Source organism: Gracilinanus agilis, chromosome 3 (assembly GCF_016433145.1).
Source record: "Gracilinanus agilis isolate LMUSP501 chromosome 3, AgileGrace, whole genome shotgun sequence".
In the NCBI taxonomy this organism is placed as follows: Eukaryota; Metazoa; Chordata; class Mammalia; order Didelphimorphia; family Didelphidae; genus Gracilinanus; species Gracilinanus agilis.
Window position 1 is genome coordinate 626,067,891 of NC_058132.1, and position 20,556 is coordinate 626,088,446.

Consider the following 20,556-nt stretch of genomic DNA (forward strand, 5'->3'; position numbering starts at 1 on the left):
ATACTATATTAATATATTTAATATCTAAAATAAAACATCCCTAAGACTTTTGGGCCACCCTCTGTTATCTGCTATCTCCTTCCTACTACCTTGTGAAATAGGTCTTAAAATGATCCCATTTAGAAAGGAGGATACTGAGATACAAAGAGTTTAAGTGTCATACACAATGTCGCAAAGCTAAGGTAAGAAAGAGCAGGATCGTCCAGGTTAGTGCCTTGCAAACACTGCCAGACTGGCCTCAGGCTGAGGTAGTTTGGGGCACTTTTTGGGGAAGGAAATCTTCTAGGGACGGAGGCAAGGACTTTTCGCCTGTAGAGACCCTCCAGGGAGCTTCCCGCAGCCACCTCTAGATGAGAGGTTCTGAAGCTGGGATCAAAGAATTTGTTTTTAAAAAAAATTCGAAAACTGTTCTTTCAACACCGCTGGTTTCCAGGCATTTTATTTCGTGCATTTAAAAACAGAATCCTGAGAAGGGGTCCAGAGGTTGCTTTAGCGAGCTGTCACAATGAGTTCAGGACCCCCAAAAGACGTCGAAGTTTCCTCCTTGTCCTGTTCTGGGCGGACCCCAGAGGCCTCCGCCAACTCCCGGGAGGGAATCCCGCCCCAGGTACGCAGGATCCTCAAGCCCTTGCCACCCGCCGGGCCAGGGGTGCCCCTGTGAGCGCATGCGCAAGCGTTGACCAGCGGGGCAGCTTCTGTTAGGCGGTTGCCATGGCTATGAAGGCCTCTGGCCGGTGCTCGGTGAGCGAGAGAATGAAGCTTAAAAGGCTCCTGCTCCGATATTATCCTCCAGGTACTCCCGTCTTCAGGATCCCTGCCCTTGTCGTGTCTCACCTGTGGGGGAAAACCCCCCTGAGGGGCCCCGGCCTGGGTTAGAGGACGAAGCCGTGTCCCTGGTCTGGAGGGGAGGCTGTTTGGGGGTGGGCGGTAGGGAGCGAAGGTGAGGCAGCATTTGGGGAGTGGGCGCGGAGGGGATTTGGGGAGTCTCTAAGCAGGTGGGCACAAACTGAGCGTCAGAAAGGTCAAGGGAATTAGGCTCATGGGTGTGAAGCTGGGAGGTTATTGGATTCAACCTCCTCGTTTTACCGATTGGGGAAACTGAGGCTGAGAAATTAAGTGCATACCCAGCAACTTCCTGTCTCAAGTGTCTCTTCTCTACTCCAATCAAAACTCCACTCAGGTGCCTAAACTCTTTCCCTTAAAACCCAGGTTTGATTATGGCAATCCCACCACTCCCCAGACCCTCAATAATCTCTGTGGTTCCTCAATACCTCCAGAATCAAATATAAAATTCCCTTTACTTGTCCTTTTAAAGTCCTTCACAGCCTAGCCCTATCCTATCTTTCCATTCTTTTATTTCTCTCTGCAAACGCCAGGATCTAACAAAACGCATCTATTTCTAGTTTCTTGAACACTGTATACTCACTCCCCGACCCCTTTTTAGCTTGTTTTCCCCAGTGCCTGGAATGCTTTACTCCTCATCTCTGCCTCTTGATTTCCTTCAAGGTTCAGTTTCCATCCCACCCAGGCGGGAGGCCTTTGCCACCCCATTCCCTCCTCTCTAAGAAAGATTCCTCTGAAGTTACCTTCAGTTTACACTAAATAAATATGTATATACACAATTATTTATATGTTGTCTTCATCACTAGAGTATAAACATTGAGGGCAGGTACCCTGTTTTTACTTTTCTTTGTTTTAACCTCCATTAGCATGGTGCCTGGCACATAGTAAACACTTAAATAAATACTCATTGTCTGATCTACTGACATGGCCAGTGAGTCATCAGTGGCAAAATTTAGACTCAGATCTTCCTGGTTTCAAGTTCTGAGCTCCTTTCCCATTCACCTTGCTGTGTAGAGGGAAAAGCTGACAAGTTGAGAAAAACTTAAGGAGTTGTTGTCATTTTATCCTACACAACCCCAACAGTACCATTTCACTGTTTAGGCTAGGGAGAGAATAGACTCTACTGTTTCCTCTTAAAGTGGTTCTTCCCAGTTCCTCCTCTCCCCTTCTGGACATGGAAATCCAGGGACTTATAGCATTTGGAACTGGAAGGGAAATTGAGGTAATCTCTAATCTCTTTATTTTCAGATTAGGAAACTGAGGACCACAGAATAGATGGACTTAAAAGAAAAATAACCACCTCCCCCAAATACACAAAAATGTATAACACACCTTGCTTGTTTGATGAACTAAAAGACTTTAAGTTATAGGGCAGTAATGCAAAAAGGCTTGGAAAGGATATTAACTAACTTTGGAATCTAGAAGAGGACCTGGAATCAAATCCTACCTCTGATAATGATTTGTTACCTTGGAGCAAGATATTTTTAACTTCCTCAGTTTCTAGATCTTTATCTGCAAAATGAGGAGGTTGGACTAGTTGGAAACTAAGATCTAGGGCTAGTCCTGTAATCCTTGCTATTAGTTCTGAATAAATGGAAGTAGAATAAAGGGTTGGCATACCTTCCTGTTTAAATCAGTCTATATTTCTTAGATCAGTGTCAAATATAATAAGAAAAATAATGACATGTGTACATTTTTGAACCACATCTGTAGTATAGGGGATTCCTGATAAGGAAATTATCTATCTCTACCTGGAAACTTTCCCTTTATCAATGCAGCCCAGTCGCTCCTCTTCATCTTAATATTGTTAGCAAAGTGCCTAGAGAACTGGGGTTAAACAACTTTCCCAGGGTCATGTACTAATGCCAAAGGTAAGAACTGAATCCTGGTTGTCACTGCCATGTTGCCAAAGTATACATCCAGGGTGCATGTATCCATGTAAATATTTCCTTGATATCACTGATGCAGGTATTCCTTCCAAAGATGCAGATTTCAACCTTGTTCATGCTTTTCTTATCAGGGGTTCTCCCAAAGTTTTGAGGATATACTTGAGTTCTGTCCATCTATTTTTATACAGAAAAAAGAAAAAACAAACTGGCAGTGAACAATACTTGTGGATCATTGAGACTTTAGGGTAAAGTTGAATATATACTCACACATATATACATGTATACATACAAATCCACATACATATATATGTATATACATAAATTGAAGAATACATTCAAAGCATAGTGTTTTCTTCTTAATAAGCATTTAATAAATCCTTGCTAAGTTATACTGGAGGGACCTAAATGTAATCAATCAACAAACATGTATTTAGTACCAATTAATTAATGAAATATATTATTGGGTCTTGTAGAAGGGGAAAAATTTTATCTTCAATTAGAGATTACAGGTTAACTAAGAAGAGAAGACATGCAGAAAACAACATAAATTTCAGAACTACAAGGAACCTCCTTTTTTCTTTTTTAAAAGATTTATTTACATTTATTCATTTTTAAATATTTTTCCATGTTTACATGATTCATTTTCTTTCCCTCCCCCCTCCCAGAGCTGACAAACAATTCCTCTGGGTTGTACAAATGTTATCACTTGACCCCCCTTTCCATAATATTCATTTTTGCTATAGAGCAATCTTTTAAAGCCTAAACCCCAAATAATATACCCATATATACATATGATAAGTGATGTCATATGTTTTGCTTTTGCATTTTCTACTCTCACAGTTCTTTCTCTTATTGTGGATAGCGTTCTTTCAAATAAGTCCTTCAGGAGTGTCCTGGCTTGTTGCATTGCTACTAGTAGCAAAGTTACAAGGAACTTTCTAAAGCTAATTGCAGATTTATTCAATCCTGTTTCTCTAAATTTGAATTACTTGAAATGAATTATACAGGTTGTAAAAGTGAATCCTAAATGACCAAAGTCATACAGATAGTGAGAAAGTCAGAATGAGTTCCCAAGTGTCATAACTCTAGGTCCAGTATTTGTAAGAAAAATTTTACTAATACAAGACTTAAATTTGTCACCAGACAGGACTTGATCAATTGCCAAATGAATGATAAAGACAAGTACTCTGATTTCAGAGGATGGTGAGGTATGTGGGTTGGGTTGGCTTGAGAAGACTTTTCCAATGACATGGGACTTGAAGAATGAGCATTTAGTTAGGTGGGAAGGGAGGTCATCTCAAGTATAGAGAATGGTATGAACAAAAGTGAATCATACAAAGACACCTTTCTGACACAGATTTTTCACCTTTAATAATATTTTCAAAATATAAAAATAGTGTTTCCCCTATGTGTCCATCTCCCTGGGCTAAACATTCAAAATTTCTTCAGACATCTGGTTTCTGGTTCCCTCACCATCCAGGCCACCTTCTAGGTGTGTTCCTATTAGTGTCTCTTTAAAAGCATACGTCAGTGCTCAAATTCTCAAATGGATCTGTGATCTCATTCAATGGGCATGTTCTCCATGACAGAGATCATAGCACATCCCTGCCTACACATTCCTTTGCCCATCTATGCCCACACATTCCTCCATGTGGTTCTTCTCTGTGTCTGCTTATGAGTTTGCCACTGCAAGAATGAGGGCCATTTTCAAATCCTCCTAACATCCTGAGGAGGATATAGTGGGCTATCTATTGATTATCACTCGCTGCCAGCATGTATCTCATATGTGTTTTTACAGTGCTTGTTGACTGACTGTTGCCCTTTCTCCTTTGTAAGCTCATTTTATGGTACATTGCTTCCTGATCACACCTACCATTCATATATTCATTATCTTTTGGCTAATGCTCAACTTTAATTATTTGGAGAGTGCATTAATCTGTACCTTGTAGACAGACAATAGCCCTATAAGAATATCAACTTTAAAAAGTTGAGCTTTTGTGCCAGGGAGAAGCTTAAGGTCATTAAAATAACTAAATAACTTTTAAAAGATAATTCATCCAACTCTTCTATTCAACTCTGGACCCAATTCATCATTTGTTACAGTTTATATAATAAGGGCTAAGTGATATAGTTTGTCCATCCCCCCTGCATGCCCTGGCCAATAGACATTCCCTAACCTTTTGTTTTTTCCACTTGGTTAGACACACTGAATGCCTGAGTGACTTTGGATCTCATACTGCAGTGTTCTGGTAGTGGATGACATCTTTTATCCATAGTTTTTGAAGTCTCTCATTTGTAACGTGTAGTACCTTGTCCATGCCTATTATACTCCTCCCCATTCACTACTCTCAGTGTGATGTTCATTTTAATTCTTTGGAAAACATTTTATTCTATTTCTCACTTACTATACAGCAACACCAGGAGAATATTGGTATTAAAAATGGGCTTTTGCTTTCATAAATAAGCCGGTGGTCATAAAGTAATTTTGCAGCTTAACTGAAAGATGTGTAATTTGCAGACTTTTCCCAGAAAAAGGTTTTTTAAAGAAATGTTACAGTAGGAAGAAGGATTAATGCTTATTGCTACTCTCAGTTTTTTCTTTTTTGAGGGCAAGGTAATTATAAAATCTAAGATTTTTTTCCCCACACATTTTCTGTCTTCTGTCTATCAAAATGCCTTACTAATTGATCCCTTGATGCTTTAAAAATGTTGCGCTTCTGCTGTGGCCTTCTGTATTTATTCGGATTTTTTCTTCAATACCAAAGATCATAGCTCGTCTATGCCCACATATTACTCCATGTTGTTCTTCTGTGTCTGCCTATGAGTTTGCCACAGCAGGATTCACTCAATATTCTGAAGGCTTTTTTCAGGTCCTCCTGACTTCCTGGGGAGGGTGCCAATGTATCTAGGCTAGAATTTTTCTTCATCGTGGTCTTATGGAAGTAAACCTGGATTTTTCAAAGGCTATACCAGCGAAGCATAGCAACAGCTAGCAGGTTTCATTAAGGAAGAGTCACTTCAAAAACAGTCATGGAGGCAGCTAGGTAGCTAAGCAGATAGAGAACCAGACTTGGAGCTGGCAGGTCCTGAGTTTAATTCTGGTTTCAGACCCTTTCTAGCTGTATTACCTTGGACAAGTCACTTAATTCCCACTGTCCAGCCCTAATACTTAATTTTGATTCTAAGACAGAAGGTAAAGTTTTTTTTTAATAGTCCTGGAAACAGTGCCCTAGTTAAGATCAGTCTCACTAACTCTGATAAGGGGGCCAGTAGATAGGCCATTAATTAATAAATTGCTTGACTTTAAAAATAATAATAGTCAGTTCCATGCAACCTTTTTCTTTTTCCAAAGTGATTAATGACAAAATGATGAAAAAGGGAGCAGAGGTATTAAGAATTATAAAGCTTCTCTACAATTGACAAAAATTAACATACTGTTGCTTCTCTAGATCTGCATTCCTTGTTTAATGACCTGTGTCTACCAATATAGGAGATGAACTACATCAAGATCGACATTTCCATTGTAAATTAAAACAGAAGACAAAAATTAAGTTGCAGATAAATAGACAGATGGCTTTAGGTTCTCAGAGAAGAGAAAAAAATAATTGGTGCAATTGATTTCACAAGGTACTCAAAGACAACAAGAAACTCACCTTGGACTATTTATAAAGAGCAGAAGCAGGAAACCATTTGGTAGTCTCAGTTTATGATTTAGCATTTGCTTCAGAGGATGGAGAAATGAAAAAATTTCACAAAGAACTTTCTAACATCCTCAACTCAATTCAACATTTATCTTATGTTTCACTGATTTCATGGAGTGCTGTAAAAATGTGTTTGAAAATATGGCTCAGGATTAAGATATAAAAAAAAGGTTAAGGGATTTTTTAGAAAACTCATGACTATGTATCCTGAATCTTTCACAAAAGAATTGGAAGGTATTGGCTATACACAATGAATTCTGAATATCACAGGGGAAAAAAAACTATTTTAAGAGGCAGAAAGATAATTGGTTACTAGTGTGAGAGGCAGTTGAGTCGGGTTTTTTTGTGTAGTTAGATCATACACTTGTCAAAGTAAAGGCTAAGTTTATTATGAAATTTTTTAAAAGGCTAAAAACAAAAAGAAATGAGAATGACAACCCCACTTCATATTAAAAATAAAAATTTTCTATTCCTACTTCTCAGGACAGTGCTTTGTATATACATGCAGTGTTTTTTTTGTTTTGTTTTGTTTTGTTTTTCCAAATTTAAGTTCAGACCTATGATTTCAATGAAGTGAGCTCCTGGTGAGAAAAAACTATTGTTCTGCAATGAAAGGTCTTAGAGAGTTGCCTGGTAACACCGAGAAGTTAAATTACTTGCTTAGAATCACACAGCTAGTATGTATCAATGGTTATTGGTGGGACTTTAATCCAAGTAGCCTTCTCTTAGGGACTTGCTTTCATGTCTAACACAAAGGTTCTTAACATATTTCTTTTGGTAATCTGGTGAAATCAGTTTGCCTCTTCTCAGATGAAAGTTTTTAAATGTAATAATGGAATTACAGAGACAAATGAAAATGCAGTTATAGGAATAGTTTAAAAAAAACAGGTAAAGAATCTCTAAATTAATGCATCCAGCTGGCACTAGTCATGTAGAATGTTTGTGGAGCTATTAAAGCAGTTGATTCTGAAATAAGAAAATGAATAAAAATAAAAATATTAATTCTAATGATCCTTATTTCTTAGAGAAGTCTAACCATTTCCAACTGGAAAAAATCATATAACTAAAAAGATGATTGAGAAAGCCCTTATTCCTGCTTTCTCATATTAGATACACTTATATGAAGGATATATTTGATAAAAGGATGAGAAGGGAACAGGTGGGTTTCCTCTACAGATTCTCTTCAGGAGATATATTCTCTCAGACTGAAAAGTATAGGGAAGACAAGAAGTACTTCATAGTTTCTCTTGTATATTGATTACATACATACATACACTCTTTGCCTAAATTTGTATATATGTATATTTACTTATATGTATGCATATACATATACATACACATTTACAATATACACATGCCCTCCTCACCTAAAATACACACATACATATATGTATACATATGCATACATGCACCACACACATATGTTAGTCATCTCAGTTGTGTCTGAATCTTTGAGCCACAATTTGGAGTTTTCTTGGCAAAGATACTTGAGTGATTTGCCATTTTCTTCTCCAGCTCATTTTATAGATAAGGAAATTGAGGGAAATGGGGTTAAGTGACTTGCCCAGGGTCAACTAATAAGGGTCTGAGGCTAAACTTGAAGATAGAAACATGAATCTTCCTAATTTCAGGACCAGCACACTGAATCACCTAACTACTCATATATTTACACACACATATGTATATGTATATACACATACACATTTATATGCATTTGGTAGAGCAAAGAGTATCCTTAAATGTTATGCTCTAAACTAAGTGTTCCCCATGGGGGCAACTGGGTGGCTCAGTGGATTGAGAGTCAGGATCAGAGATGGGAGGTCCTGGAATCAAATCTGATCTCAGATATTTCCTAGCTGTGTGACTTCGGGCAGGTCACTTAACCCTCATTGCCTAGCCCTTACCACTCTTCTGCCTTAGAACCAATACCCAATATTGATTCTAAGACAGAAGGTAAGGGTTTTTAAAACAAACAAATAAATAAATAAATAATGTGTTCCCCATGTGTAATTTATGGTGAGCCCAAGTGGGCTGCAATATATTATCAGTTGGTTCATGCACAAAAAATTGTTTAAAATATATGATTCAAGAAGTATATCGTGTGATACTTTTAGTAATCTCAGTTTCTCTCTTACATACACACATACATTTGCATACAAAATCTTTTTTTAACAAATAATATTTTTATGATAAGGCTATGTGGCTGACACATGGAATAGCATGATCTCAGGAGAATCAAATTCATAGTTGACCTAAAGGACAATGAAGAAGACATATGGTAGTATAAATAGGGTACAAATATTACTAACAATGACTTGTACAATACATAGCCCAAATGATATCACCCAGGAAATACATGTTCACAATAGAAGATGAGGTTGAGCTAGCTATGTAGAGAATGAGTACAGTCTAAGTGTTGCACTGATACCTATAGAATATTCACTGTCCTGAGAGAAGATCTTACACATTGGATGAATCCCCTTTGAAGGACATGAGGAAGAATCTTGAAGGCAAAGGTGTTATGAGGTGGGCAAGCTTTTTCCATCAGTGAAATCATGGATCCATTAACCTATTAAGATACATTATTTGCGAAACATTATTTTTTGTCAGTGCATAAGAAACGAAGTGCATGAATAAAAACTGTATTCTCACAGAAACTGATATGTCTTTTACCAATGCATGCCAAATTTATGCTTCATCCCCTGCAATTTCTTTTCTGTTTTCTTATATATCCTTCATAGGGGATCTACCCAAGGTGCTGAAGGACTATATTGGCCTTGATACTTTTCCTTATTTTTGCATTGAAGTTGAAATGCCATCACCCATTAATTCAATCATTATTTCTTTTTTACAGTCATCACCCACTTATCTAAGCCCTCATTCCTCTCCTAACCTCAGTTCCTACATCTTCAGTTGCCTATTGGGTATCTGGAATTGGATGTCTCATAGATACCTTAAATTCATTACATCCAGAATTGAATTGTCTTTTCTCTCATACACAGCTCCCCTTCAAAACTTCCCTATTACCATTACCATCCTCCTATGTGTCATCCTGGACCCCTTATTCTCTAATTTCTTACCAAGGCTTGTTGATTTTTATGTTTGTAATATCTCTTGTACAAACCTCCTTCTCTACTCTGACATAGCCACAGCTCTGATAAAGGTCTTTATCACTTCATATCTTCCTTGGCTGCTCATTGGTCTCCATGCTCTCTCTACTGCAGTCCACTCTCCATTTGCCTGTCAGAGTGATTACCCTAAAGCACAGATCTTCTGACCATGTTACATACCATTCAATAAATCATAGTCATTCTTTGTCATCTCCCAGATCAAATATAAAATCCTCTGTTTTACTTTTAGAGTCCTTCAGAACCTGACCTTTTTCCTATCTCTAATTTTCTTATACCCTATACCGGAATACTCTGAGGTAAGGTTTGAACTCAGGTCTTCCTAATTACAAGTCAAAGATTGCATTCACTACAGAATCAGTGATATCTAAATTGTGATTATTTTTACAGGCATCATTCTAGAATATGAAAAAAGTGGAGAACTAAAGACCAAATCCATAGACTTACTTGATCTCAGCCCCAAGTAAGTGATCTATTTAATACACATGGCATGTAAGTTTTTGTAATAGAATAAAAAATTCTTACACTGTTGATTCTATTAGTTAATAGACTCTGGATGATCTGTGGGAACACAGAATAAACTTCAAATAAAATCTCAAGTGGTGCCCTATTTTACTCTCTCCTTTTAATATGGATGAGGTTTATTTAAAGGATGATGTGAAAAGGGATACTCTTTGTATCTATCCCTTGATATTTTTATTTCTTTTCAATCTGTTGCTGGCTACAATTGATAAACTGATAAAAGAAAACAACTCTGACGTTTCTGCCTGAATACTAGTCAAAATCTAGAAGGAGTATAGTCCTGGAATTTCAGATCCTTTAACTGTATGGCATTGGCCAAGTTATAGCCTCTTTGGAGTTCAGTTTCATCATTATAAAATAATGCCTTTGTACCAGATGATCTCTAAAGTTCCTTTGAGGTCAACATTCTGTACAAATACTTTCAAACTCATTAAAAGTGCCATTAGGATACATAAATTGGGTCCATATACCTTGTTGTGGTTCTTAAGAAAAAATATGAGTCCCATGTAACTCAGTAATTATTTTATTCAGAGGTAAGAGTGCCTGAAGTGTAATGTTTAGGAAAAATATGGCATAAAGTGTAGATTTAATCTTCCAACAATCAATGAAACATAGGAGATTATATCACTGAGAGATCTTCCCAGTGCAGACATGAAATGTTTTTCATTACTTTTATAGTCACATTTTCATAGAGTAAAAAGAGAACTATCAAAAAAATGACTCCTCACTAACTTTAAACTCTGCTGAATAATGATAGATCCCCTCCCTCCCAAGACCCTAGAAGTATGGGAAGTACCATTTCTAAAGTCATATTCATATTTCCATGTTCAGTGTTGGGGAAGAGAGAAACTGACAGACAACTTTTTTTGCTGACTTGTACAAAAGGGGCTTCAACTTGGCTGCTGAACTAGGGAATCATTATAATAATGCTGAAGATTATTTCTCTTCCCATATCTCCTTTTGGGGTTGTACGGTAAATATGTATGGAATATGTCTACTCCATAGATAATAGTGCCATTCTCTTTAGAGCACCCCTTTATCGTATCATAGTAGGTCTTGACACCAAGTTGGGATGCCAACTGATATGAATTAAGTTGTTCTCAGTGTTTGACTTTCAGTTCAGAGGACACTATAAGAGTATCTTGCCAGGTTCCTCCCCATTTCTGGAAATCCCCCAGAGAACACAAAGGGTTGAGGAGAAACTCCTACTCAATACCTGTACAACAAAACTGGCTGAAAACTGGCAGAACTTGTAGGGATAACTGAAGAATGAGTAAAGAGAGTGAAGTTTAAATTGCGTGTGATTGTTTTCCTACTTACTAAGAAATCACATTTCATTAGCTTTGACTTGGGGATGGGGCCACCCTTCGGTTCAAAGTTTTAGTCTTACTAATCAGTGGGAAATCATAACTGGGTGTGTGGCAGAAAGGAGGGTAGGAAAAAAAGTCTAGGGCTAGATAAATATACCTTTAATTGTAAAACAATTATTAATTCATTAATATTTTTCTTAGTTTTCTATTAAAATTATTTCCAGCTTGAACACATGGGTTGAGGCGGACATGATTGGGCATATAGACTCGAAACTACCACACCAATGCAACTATCAACAATTTGGAAATAGGTCTTGATCAATGACACATGATAAAACCAGTGGAAATACATGTCAGCCATGGGGGGGCGGGGAGATGGGGGGGGGTGAAGGGGAAAGTAAGAACATGAATTATGTAACCATGTTAACTTTTCTAAAAAATAAATATTTTAAAAAAATTATTTCCAGATAGCATAGTACACTCACTGGGCCATGTGTTTATAATTTAGTGGATCCTTAATGTGGATACTCCCTCTACAAGTACATGCTACATACAATCCATAATGCCCTCTCATTCAGTGCTATTCCTCTTCATGCCTTTTAAAAAAACCTAAAACTTCCCAGTAGAGGATATGCCCAAAGGATAGAAGACCTTCCGTCTTATCTCTTAATCACTGTGTTATATTGAGAATTAATTTTATATTCCCAAAGGTCCCTTTCAGTATTTCTCAGATCTGTATTCCTGCCTCTTTATTTATTTTTCAATAGGTATTCCCCTACTTTAGAATTCTTATATAGGCTATTTCATCATGCAAAACACACTTCTAGCTTCTATAGGGATATACAAAGGATAATCCTGTTCTTTCTACCTGGTTGGTTGGTTGATTTTTTAATAGCTCAGACTCCTTAGCTTCAAGACTCAGCTCAAGTGCTAACTCCTTTCTCCACGAGGACTTTCAGAATCCTCATTCACAGTTGTCCTCTTCCTGAAATGCCTTTGGGTTCCCTTTGTATGTAAAATTTGCTTGCTTTTTCTATATTTATTTTGTCTTTTATCTCCCACCCAAATCCAGAATATAAGCTTCTTGAGAGGAGAGAGAACTTCTTTTGGTGTCTTGCTCATAGATGGCAATTAATAAGTGCTTGTTGAATCCTGGAGATATTAGAGATATACTAGAGATTTTTAATTAGAGAATAGAGCCAGAAGTGGTATTTTAGGAATCAAGAAATCAGTAACAGAGCACTTTAATGAGCATTAAAGATGTGCCAGACTATAAATTGAATAAAAGTTTTAATTAAATCTATGAAAGTAGATGAAATCACTGAAAGAAAAAATATAAAGAGAAGGGCTAGGAGAGAATACTAGGTGATATTCACACGTAGGGGATGGAAGAAAGACAGGGAACCATCAAAGGTTTAAGAAGTAGTAGTTAGGTATGCAGGAAGAGACACAAGACAGAACAGATGTAGCATAGGGGAAGCATGCAATGTTGCAAAAAATACCAACAAGGAGGATTTAAAATGTCTATTTTACTATTAAAGGAAATTTTTATTAATTTTACAATTAAAGGAAAGGAAAGGGCATACTGTCAAGGAGCTTCCATTCTGATGGAGAAGATAATACACAAAAGAAAGCTAAAAAGCAAGGGGCCTTGGGGAAATGAAAGTCCAACCCCTGGGATGTAGTTTTGAATTAAAAGAAATCAGGAACCAGACCATGAAGGTGATCTTGGGTTCTTCCACAGGATTCAGGCCCCTGAAAGGCACTCACTAATGGAATAAGGAGGCAGGGCTTGCTGAGGGATAGTCCTGGTTGAGCTAGTCACTGAGATGGTTAAGTGTTTCAGGGTGAGGAGGCAAGTCCTCTGTTTGAAGGGAGTTTTTGACGTCCAGAATCCAAAATCTGAGCTACGAAGACAAATCAGATTGGAAAGGATTGAGAAGTGAATGGATGATGAGGAAATTGAGGAAACAAATTCAGACCACTTTTTGTAGGAGTTTCTCAGGGAAATGGGGAATGATATAGAATCCTATGGCTTGAGGAGATGAGAGTACCAGGGAAAGATTTATTTGTTTTGATGGGAGACCTGAACAAGTTTGTAGCCAAATGGGAAAGAACCAGTTATGGTTATCCCCTAAAGGAGACAAGAGGAGATATGAACAAAGAGGGGGCATAAGTGAAAGGGTAAACCTTAACAAAAGTAAAGGCTGCTATCTCAGCCTCTGAAATTTGAGAAATGGAGAGAATAAGGGAAAATGTATAGAAGTTTTGAAGTATGGTGGAAGAAGAGCAAATATAAAGCAGATGATCTTGATCTCAGTAAAGTAGACGACAAGATCATTTCTGGTAAGGTAGCTCAGGGCAGAAATGGGAGTTTGAGGAGAGAAGAACATGTTTAGTATAGCTGGTACCTGAAGTCTGATAGGGAAGTGATCACAGGTGAGTTGAACTGTAGGAATCTCCTCAATTTGAACCGTTCTAGCCTCCCCATCATAGCCTACATCCCTCAACCACTTCCCTTCTAGGATTAAAACTTACCTTTTTCAAGAGGTCTCAGTTTTCATAATGGTCAAGGAAAGACATTTTGGGCATTGTTAGACTTTATATTTTGTGTGTGTGTGTGTGTGTGTGTGTGTGTGAGAGAGAGAGAGAGAGAGAGAGAGAGAGAGAGAAAGAGAGAGAGAGATCCTAGACACTATAAAAATAATTTTCAAAAAATTTAATGTCAAAGGTCTGATTCAGGTTGATAAAAAAATTGACTCCACAAAATGAAATTCTGACTATACAGCTGCAAATAATCACAAAGAGGATAAGAAAGGGAAGAAACCTCAGGAAAATAATATGACTAGAAAGATAATTCTCTTTTGAGCTCATTTTTAAAAAACTGCATGCACATACCTTGCACTTACAAGATGAAGGAAGCACATATAACTTAGAACGAATCTCTGTTACAGAACTATAATACTAGTATCATAAAGGTAAAAGCTCTTGAAAAGCTGAGATTTGAGAAATGTAGAGGACAACAAAATACAAAGTATTTTAAATCGGAGTTTTAAACAAGTCATTGACAGATCATTGCTTAAGGAAGATGATAAAACATTAATAGATGGCAGAGAGAAAACAGAACTACTCAATTTCTATTATGTTTTTATCATTTCCATGAAGAAGAATAATGTTCATAATCTTGGATATTAGTCCTGAGCAAAATTCAAAATTAGATTAAATGAATGATTTATAAGCACTTAAGGGAGGAGATAAAAAGAACTAATCACTAGGAGTCGGGGTCATTGAGAATGTCCTGCCTGTGTAATTCATATCAAATTACTTGCCTTCTCAAGGAAGGGTGATGTGAATCAGAGAGGGAGGGAGGAGGGAGAGAATTTGGAACTCGAAATTAAAAAAAAATAATGTTAAGAATTGCTTTTATGTGTAATTGGAGAATGTCATGTCAAACAAAACTCATTTCTTTTTGTGACAGGGTTAGAGGGTATTAGAAAAATGCTGAAGATATAGAGCATCTTGATTTTAGTAAAAAGGCATTTGGCAGAGTAATTTTATCTTTGTTTGATGGATGATTGAATTATGTGATGATGAGTTAGAAAATCATATCCAAAGCATTTTTGTTAAATAATTAATGGTGCCCCTCTCTAGGCCGAATAGTAGCATGTCACAAGACCATGCCATATTTGTCTTTGTTATTGGGTCTTAAGGTATGGAAAGAGTATGGAATAAGCATTTATATGTCAGCTACTGTGTGCCAATTATCTCATTTGATTCTCATAATAACCCTGCAAACTGGGCATTGTTGTGATCACAATTTTACAGTTGAGGAAACTGAGGCAGCCAGAAATCAGGATTTACCCAGGATCATACTGCTGGTGTCTGTGGCCAGATTTGAATCCAGATGTTCTTGACCCTAGGTCCAGTGCTCCTTCCACTGCTTTTTACCTGGCTGCCTCCAAGGAACAGGTCGAAGGCCTAAAAGGCATGCTTGTTAAGTTGTAGATAGTCCCAAAAATAAAGGATTGGAAAGGATGTGTATTAAGTGACAGAATCAAGACCCATAACTCTTTGGGGAAATGAGAACAGTGGATCAAAACTGATAAGATGAAATTAAATCTAGATTATATAAAATAATTACATTTCCACAGAACAGAGAAGACCTGGTTACCAACAAAGTTCATGTGAAAAAGACTTAAGACCCTTTTATGACCACGAGCATAGTATGAGCCAAAAAATGTGGGGAAGATGTCATTGTAATTTTAATTAATTGTAATATAAGTATAAAGTATAAACATATATATATATAAATTACATAAGCATGATGAATGTAATATAAGTATAGCAATTAATATAAGTATAGTACTAAAGCAGATATAATTTATGTCTTAAAGATACACACATGGGGATATATATATATATGGTATTATATGTGTGTGTATGCTTATATATATTTTTATTAACATGAGTACAATATTTAGACAAGTAGATGATTCAGTTGGAAGACACCTTGAGAAGCCATCTAGTCTACTCTTATCCTCATCCCCAGAATCTGAGACCCAGATAGAGGTGGTAAGCCCAGGTCATAAGGTAGTGACAGACTTGGAAGGACTTCAGTTCAGCAGATACTAAGAAGGGAATAACTGAGCCCAGCCTGTATCCTGGGCAGATTAGACTGGAATAATATATTTTGTCCAGTTCTTTGAGAAGGAAGGACATTGATAAACTAGAAGGCATCCAGAAAAGGGTCCCTAGATTGATGGGGTATCTGGAAATCATCTGAAATTGAGCAAAATTTGAAGGAGCAGAGAATGTTTGACTTGGAAGAATATGAAACTGAAAAATATCTATTTTCAGATGGTTGAATAACTAGCATTTGGAACAGAGAAAGAAACAGACTTATTCTTTGTTGCTCTGTTAGTGGTCTCTTCATATCCCCAGTAGCATTGTGCCTTACACATAATTAGAGTTAAGGTGATGCAGGTTAGTGGTAAGAGGGAACATGAGATCATGGGTTGAACACTGGATTTACAAGCACCAGATCTGAGTTTGGATCTCAACTTTCCTATGTAGCAGCCATGTAAGCTTAGACAAATCTCTGAACCTTTCTGTTCCTCTATTTCCTTATGATCCTTTGGTTCTTTCCAATTCCAAATCCTATGATGATATACTTTAAGGATAGGAACACGACCTGTTATTTCATTAATAAAGGCAACTATCCAGAGAGAAATGTTTTCCACCAATGAAGGCTAGTCCCTTTTCTTCAGCTTTTATATAACCTCATAGAGTTGCCTTAGAACCCTGAGGAAACTTTACCATAGTCACACAGGCCAGTATCCATCAGAAGTAGGATTTTATCCTGGTGTCATCCAAGTTTTGAGGTCAGCTCTTTACCTATTATGTTATGCTGCATTCATATCATTGTATGTAATTTTAATTTTAGGCAGTTTGTTGGTAAATCTTGTACTAGATTGAATACCCAGGTTGTCCAATCTAGTATTTACCAGGTATGGGTAAATAAAATGTTCAGTTTACTAAAAGGTAACTCACCCAAACTGCTTGCCTTCAATAGTAGAGACTGATAATAAGATCATATTACAGCATTGCTTCATTTTTCCATGCCATGACTTCATCTTATTTGTATTATTAACATGATAAAGATAATTATAGTAAGAATAATTTAAAAGGATTTGATACTGATAGTTATTTTTAATTTCTTCCTGCAGTGATGATTGTATATGTTTTATTTTGTCAAAATTGCTTAATAAAATCATTCAATTTTGTATTTACTCAATGTATGTGCCATGTTTTTATTCAGGATAATCAATATTTTCTCTTTTATTACAGTACAGATGTCAGTGCCTTAGTAGAAGAGATCCGGAAAGCAGAGCCTCTCATCACAGCTTCACGAACAGATCAAGTCAAACATCTAATATTGAAATTACAGGATAAACTTGGACAACAGGGAGACCACAAATTCTACCTTTTTAAGGTAATGTAATAGTTTTTTTTAAAAATAACCCTTACCTTCAAGCATATTGATTCTAAGGCAGAAGAGTGTTAAGGGCTAGGCAATGGGGGTCAAGTGACTTGCCCAGGGTCACATAATAGCTAGGAAGTATCTAAGGCCACATTTAAACCCAGGACCTCCCATCTCTGGGCCTGACTCTTAATCCATTGAGCCACCCAGCTGCCCCCTAATAGTTTTAATATATATGATATACATTTCTTTGATGGAATATTGACTATAGATGTGTTAGTTTATTGCTGAAATGAACTGATCAAAATGAAGATGATTCATCTTAAGTTTGTATTTGTTAGTTTTAGTCCACCTTTTCTACCTTTTTCTATTCTTTATTAAAACATAAATAAGGAGCTCTTCAAAGTGTAGCAGATTTTTATCAACCCAGTACCCATGGCAACTTGAATAGGATTTTGGGAATTGTTTATTACAAAGGACTTTAGCAATCTTATCATTCCATTTATAAGAATACTACTGTGACTTAAAACATCTAATATCCTTTTTTTCTGTTTAAAATCATGTTATTTGATGAACGAATGAAATATTTTAATTGATGGTGCATTACACCTGTATATTCAGACATGGTTGTCCAAATCATTATCATTTAGTATCTTTGAAGTCCGTTCTTTGAGTAGCTGCTTTTCAAAGGAAAAGCTGTTATTTGCTATCTACTAGAATAAAGGTCAGAAACATTTATCTAATAGCAATTCCTTTCCTTATATCCATAACCATCCATATACATTTGTACTGCTTGGGATTATGCATTAATGGGCTCTCAACTTTTTTCTTTTACAATTATTTATAAATTGAACATCAGATAACAATGCAACCAAATTTGCTTTAAAACACATATTTACATAATATAATTTCAATAATGCAATGTCATAATAGTTTTTTTAAGTCAATATGGTTTTGTTCAGAGTATTTTTTAGAACACCATTCCAAGAAAAATAAATACTATTAACCAAATATTTTAAACACTTCCTCTCACTGAATATGTAACTGATTTTTTCTTTCTCAGACTAGGTTCTACCTTTCCATACCAGTCCTCTAGATAAAGAAAGGGTGATTTATTTAAACAGTTATAAAATTCCTTCACTGAAAGATGCTGTGTTGCTCAGCATACTGTTTTTTATGGTTTGAGAAATGCTTTGTGAATTCAGATTCTACAAAGAGGCTAGGCCAAATGTTTATTTCCGGGAAGTTTGTTAACAGAGAATTGCAATAGAAATCTATGATAGATGGTGAAGAATGGTGCAAAAGAGAACAATGAATGAAATGAAGAGAGTCAATAAATGAAATGAAGATCATATGGAATAATATAATCTTCATTTCATTTTTTTCATCAAAAACTTAACTTTTTTTTCTTGTTTACACCTGGTTTATTCTTTGATTTAATTGATTAACTTAATGCATAGCTCAGGTAAGCTTCACTCATACATAAATGAGGAAACTGAGTCCAGGAAAAAGAAAATTTTCTTTTTACTCCCAAAGGACTCATAGTGGCACTCAAACCTAGAGTTTGGGTCTTTTGGTTCTCATTCAGTACTCTGTATAGTATACTATTAGGTTAGGCCACACAGCAAAAATCTTTCCTGGGCCAGGAAAAGATAGATAGTTAGATGTTGATGACATTGATGATGATGTTGATGTTGCTGATAATGTTGATCATGATGATTGAATCTGGACTTGGAGGTTTTCTTTTCATTTGAACCTTTCTGACCCTTCCCACTGTAATGATTAAATTTTTCTTAGAGATTGTTTCCAACCTCTTCCACCCTTACATTGTATTGGTCTTCTCTCCCCTCCCTACATGCACTTCTTTATGAATTATAAAATTACCCCATTTTATTTCTTTTCCCATTTCTCTTAGTATTATCCTCTTTTTACTCCTAGTTTATACACATATGTACACACACACACACACACATATATATATATATATATATTTGACATTTCATCCTATACAGTTTGTCACTGTTCCCTTCTTCTAGCTACTCTGACGATAATAACAATTTTTAAGAGTTACGAATATCTTTTTGATAGGAATACAAATCATTTGAACTTATTGGATCCCTTAAAAAAGTTTTTTGTTGTGTTTTTTTTTCCCCTTTCTTAATTACCTTTTGGTGATTCTCTTGAGTTCTGTGTTTGGGCATCAGCTTTTCTGTTTAAATCAGGTCTTTTCTTTATGAATGCTTGGAAGTCTTCTATTTTATTAAATGGCCATACTTTTCTCTGCAAGAATATAGTCCATTTTGCTGGATAGTTGATTCTTGGTTGTAGATTCAATTCCCTTGCTTTCTAAAATATCATATTCCATGCCTTCCAATCCTTCAGTGTAGATACAGCCAGGTCCTGTGTTATCTGAACTGTGGTTCCATGATAGCTGAATGGTATTCAACTGTCTTTTCTTGTGCTTCTCTTTTGGCTCCTGCCCTGTCTGGTCATCCTGATGCTAATAAGTGTTCTAATAAAACAGTTCCATTCAACAAACCCTTAATGAATAATAATAATCTCAATAACTGAACATGGCTACCAAGAAGCAGAATTTTGTATTCTCCACAGTTTGCATGTAGAGTGGATCAAGAGGTTGAAAGCATTAACTTAGTTTTGATTTTGTTTTTTATAAATAGTCTTTAACTTTTGGATGGGTTATGTTGCATAAACATTTCCTATTCTGTTGATCTAAAGAATATTAAAAGTTTTATTATAATTTCTGTTACTATAAATAATATCAACATATTGTTATATTTACAGCTCACATCATTTACAAAAGATTATATAAAAACCAACTGAAGAAAGTGGTACAAATATTATTTCTATTTTTATTTGAACCTAAATTTGTAACAGATTTATGTAGAAATGCAAGTTTAAATTTTTAGTAACCCACAAATAATAAATATGTACATGCACAATTGTCAATATTCTCTATCATCTGCAAATCCCTGAGGAAAAATTTAACACATATGTGTTAAATACCTCAAAATGGATTGACATTAGCATATAAATGAACATTAAGATATGTGAGGTGCTTAGTTTTATTAAAGTTCATCGTATTCCATGGATACTATTATTAATTTCTCCAAAGTTAAAATAAACAGTGGTTACTAAAAAAGATAGTATTAGTATTTAGTGTTC

The 20,556-nt window shown here is 36.1% G+C and overlaps 1 protein-coding gene across 1 annotated transcript in view; it reads left to right on the forward strand.

Moving 5' to 3' along the window:
* The first annotated feature begins 711 nt into the window (after positions 1-711).
* Positions 712-20,556, forward strand: part of DAW1 (dynein assembly factor with WD repeats 1) — a 50,055-nt gene continuing 30,210 nt past the window's right edge. The window contains exons 1-3 of the mRNA XM_044667599.1: positions 712-793; positions 9,952-10,024; positions 17,241-17,385. Coding sequence (XP_044523534.1) covers positions 712-793; positions 9,952-10,024; positions 17,241-17,385 — 300 coding nt within the window. The remainder of the gene's footprint in view (positions 794-9,951; positions 10,025-17,240; positions 17,386-20,556) is intronic.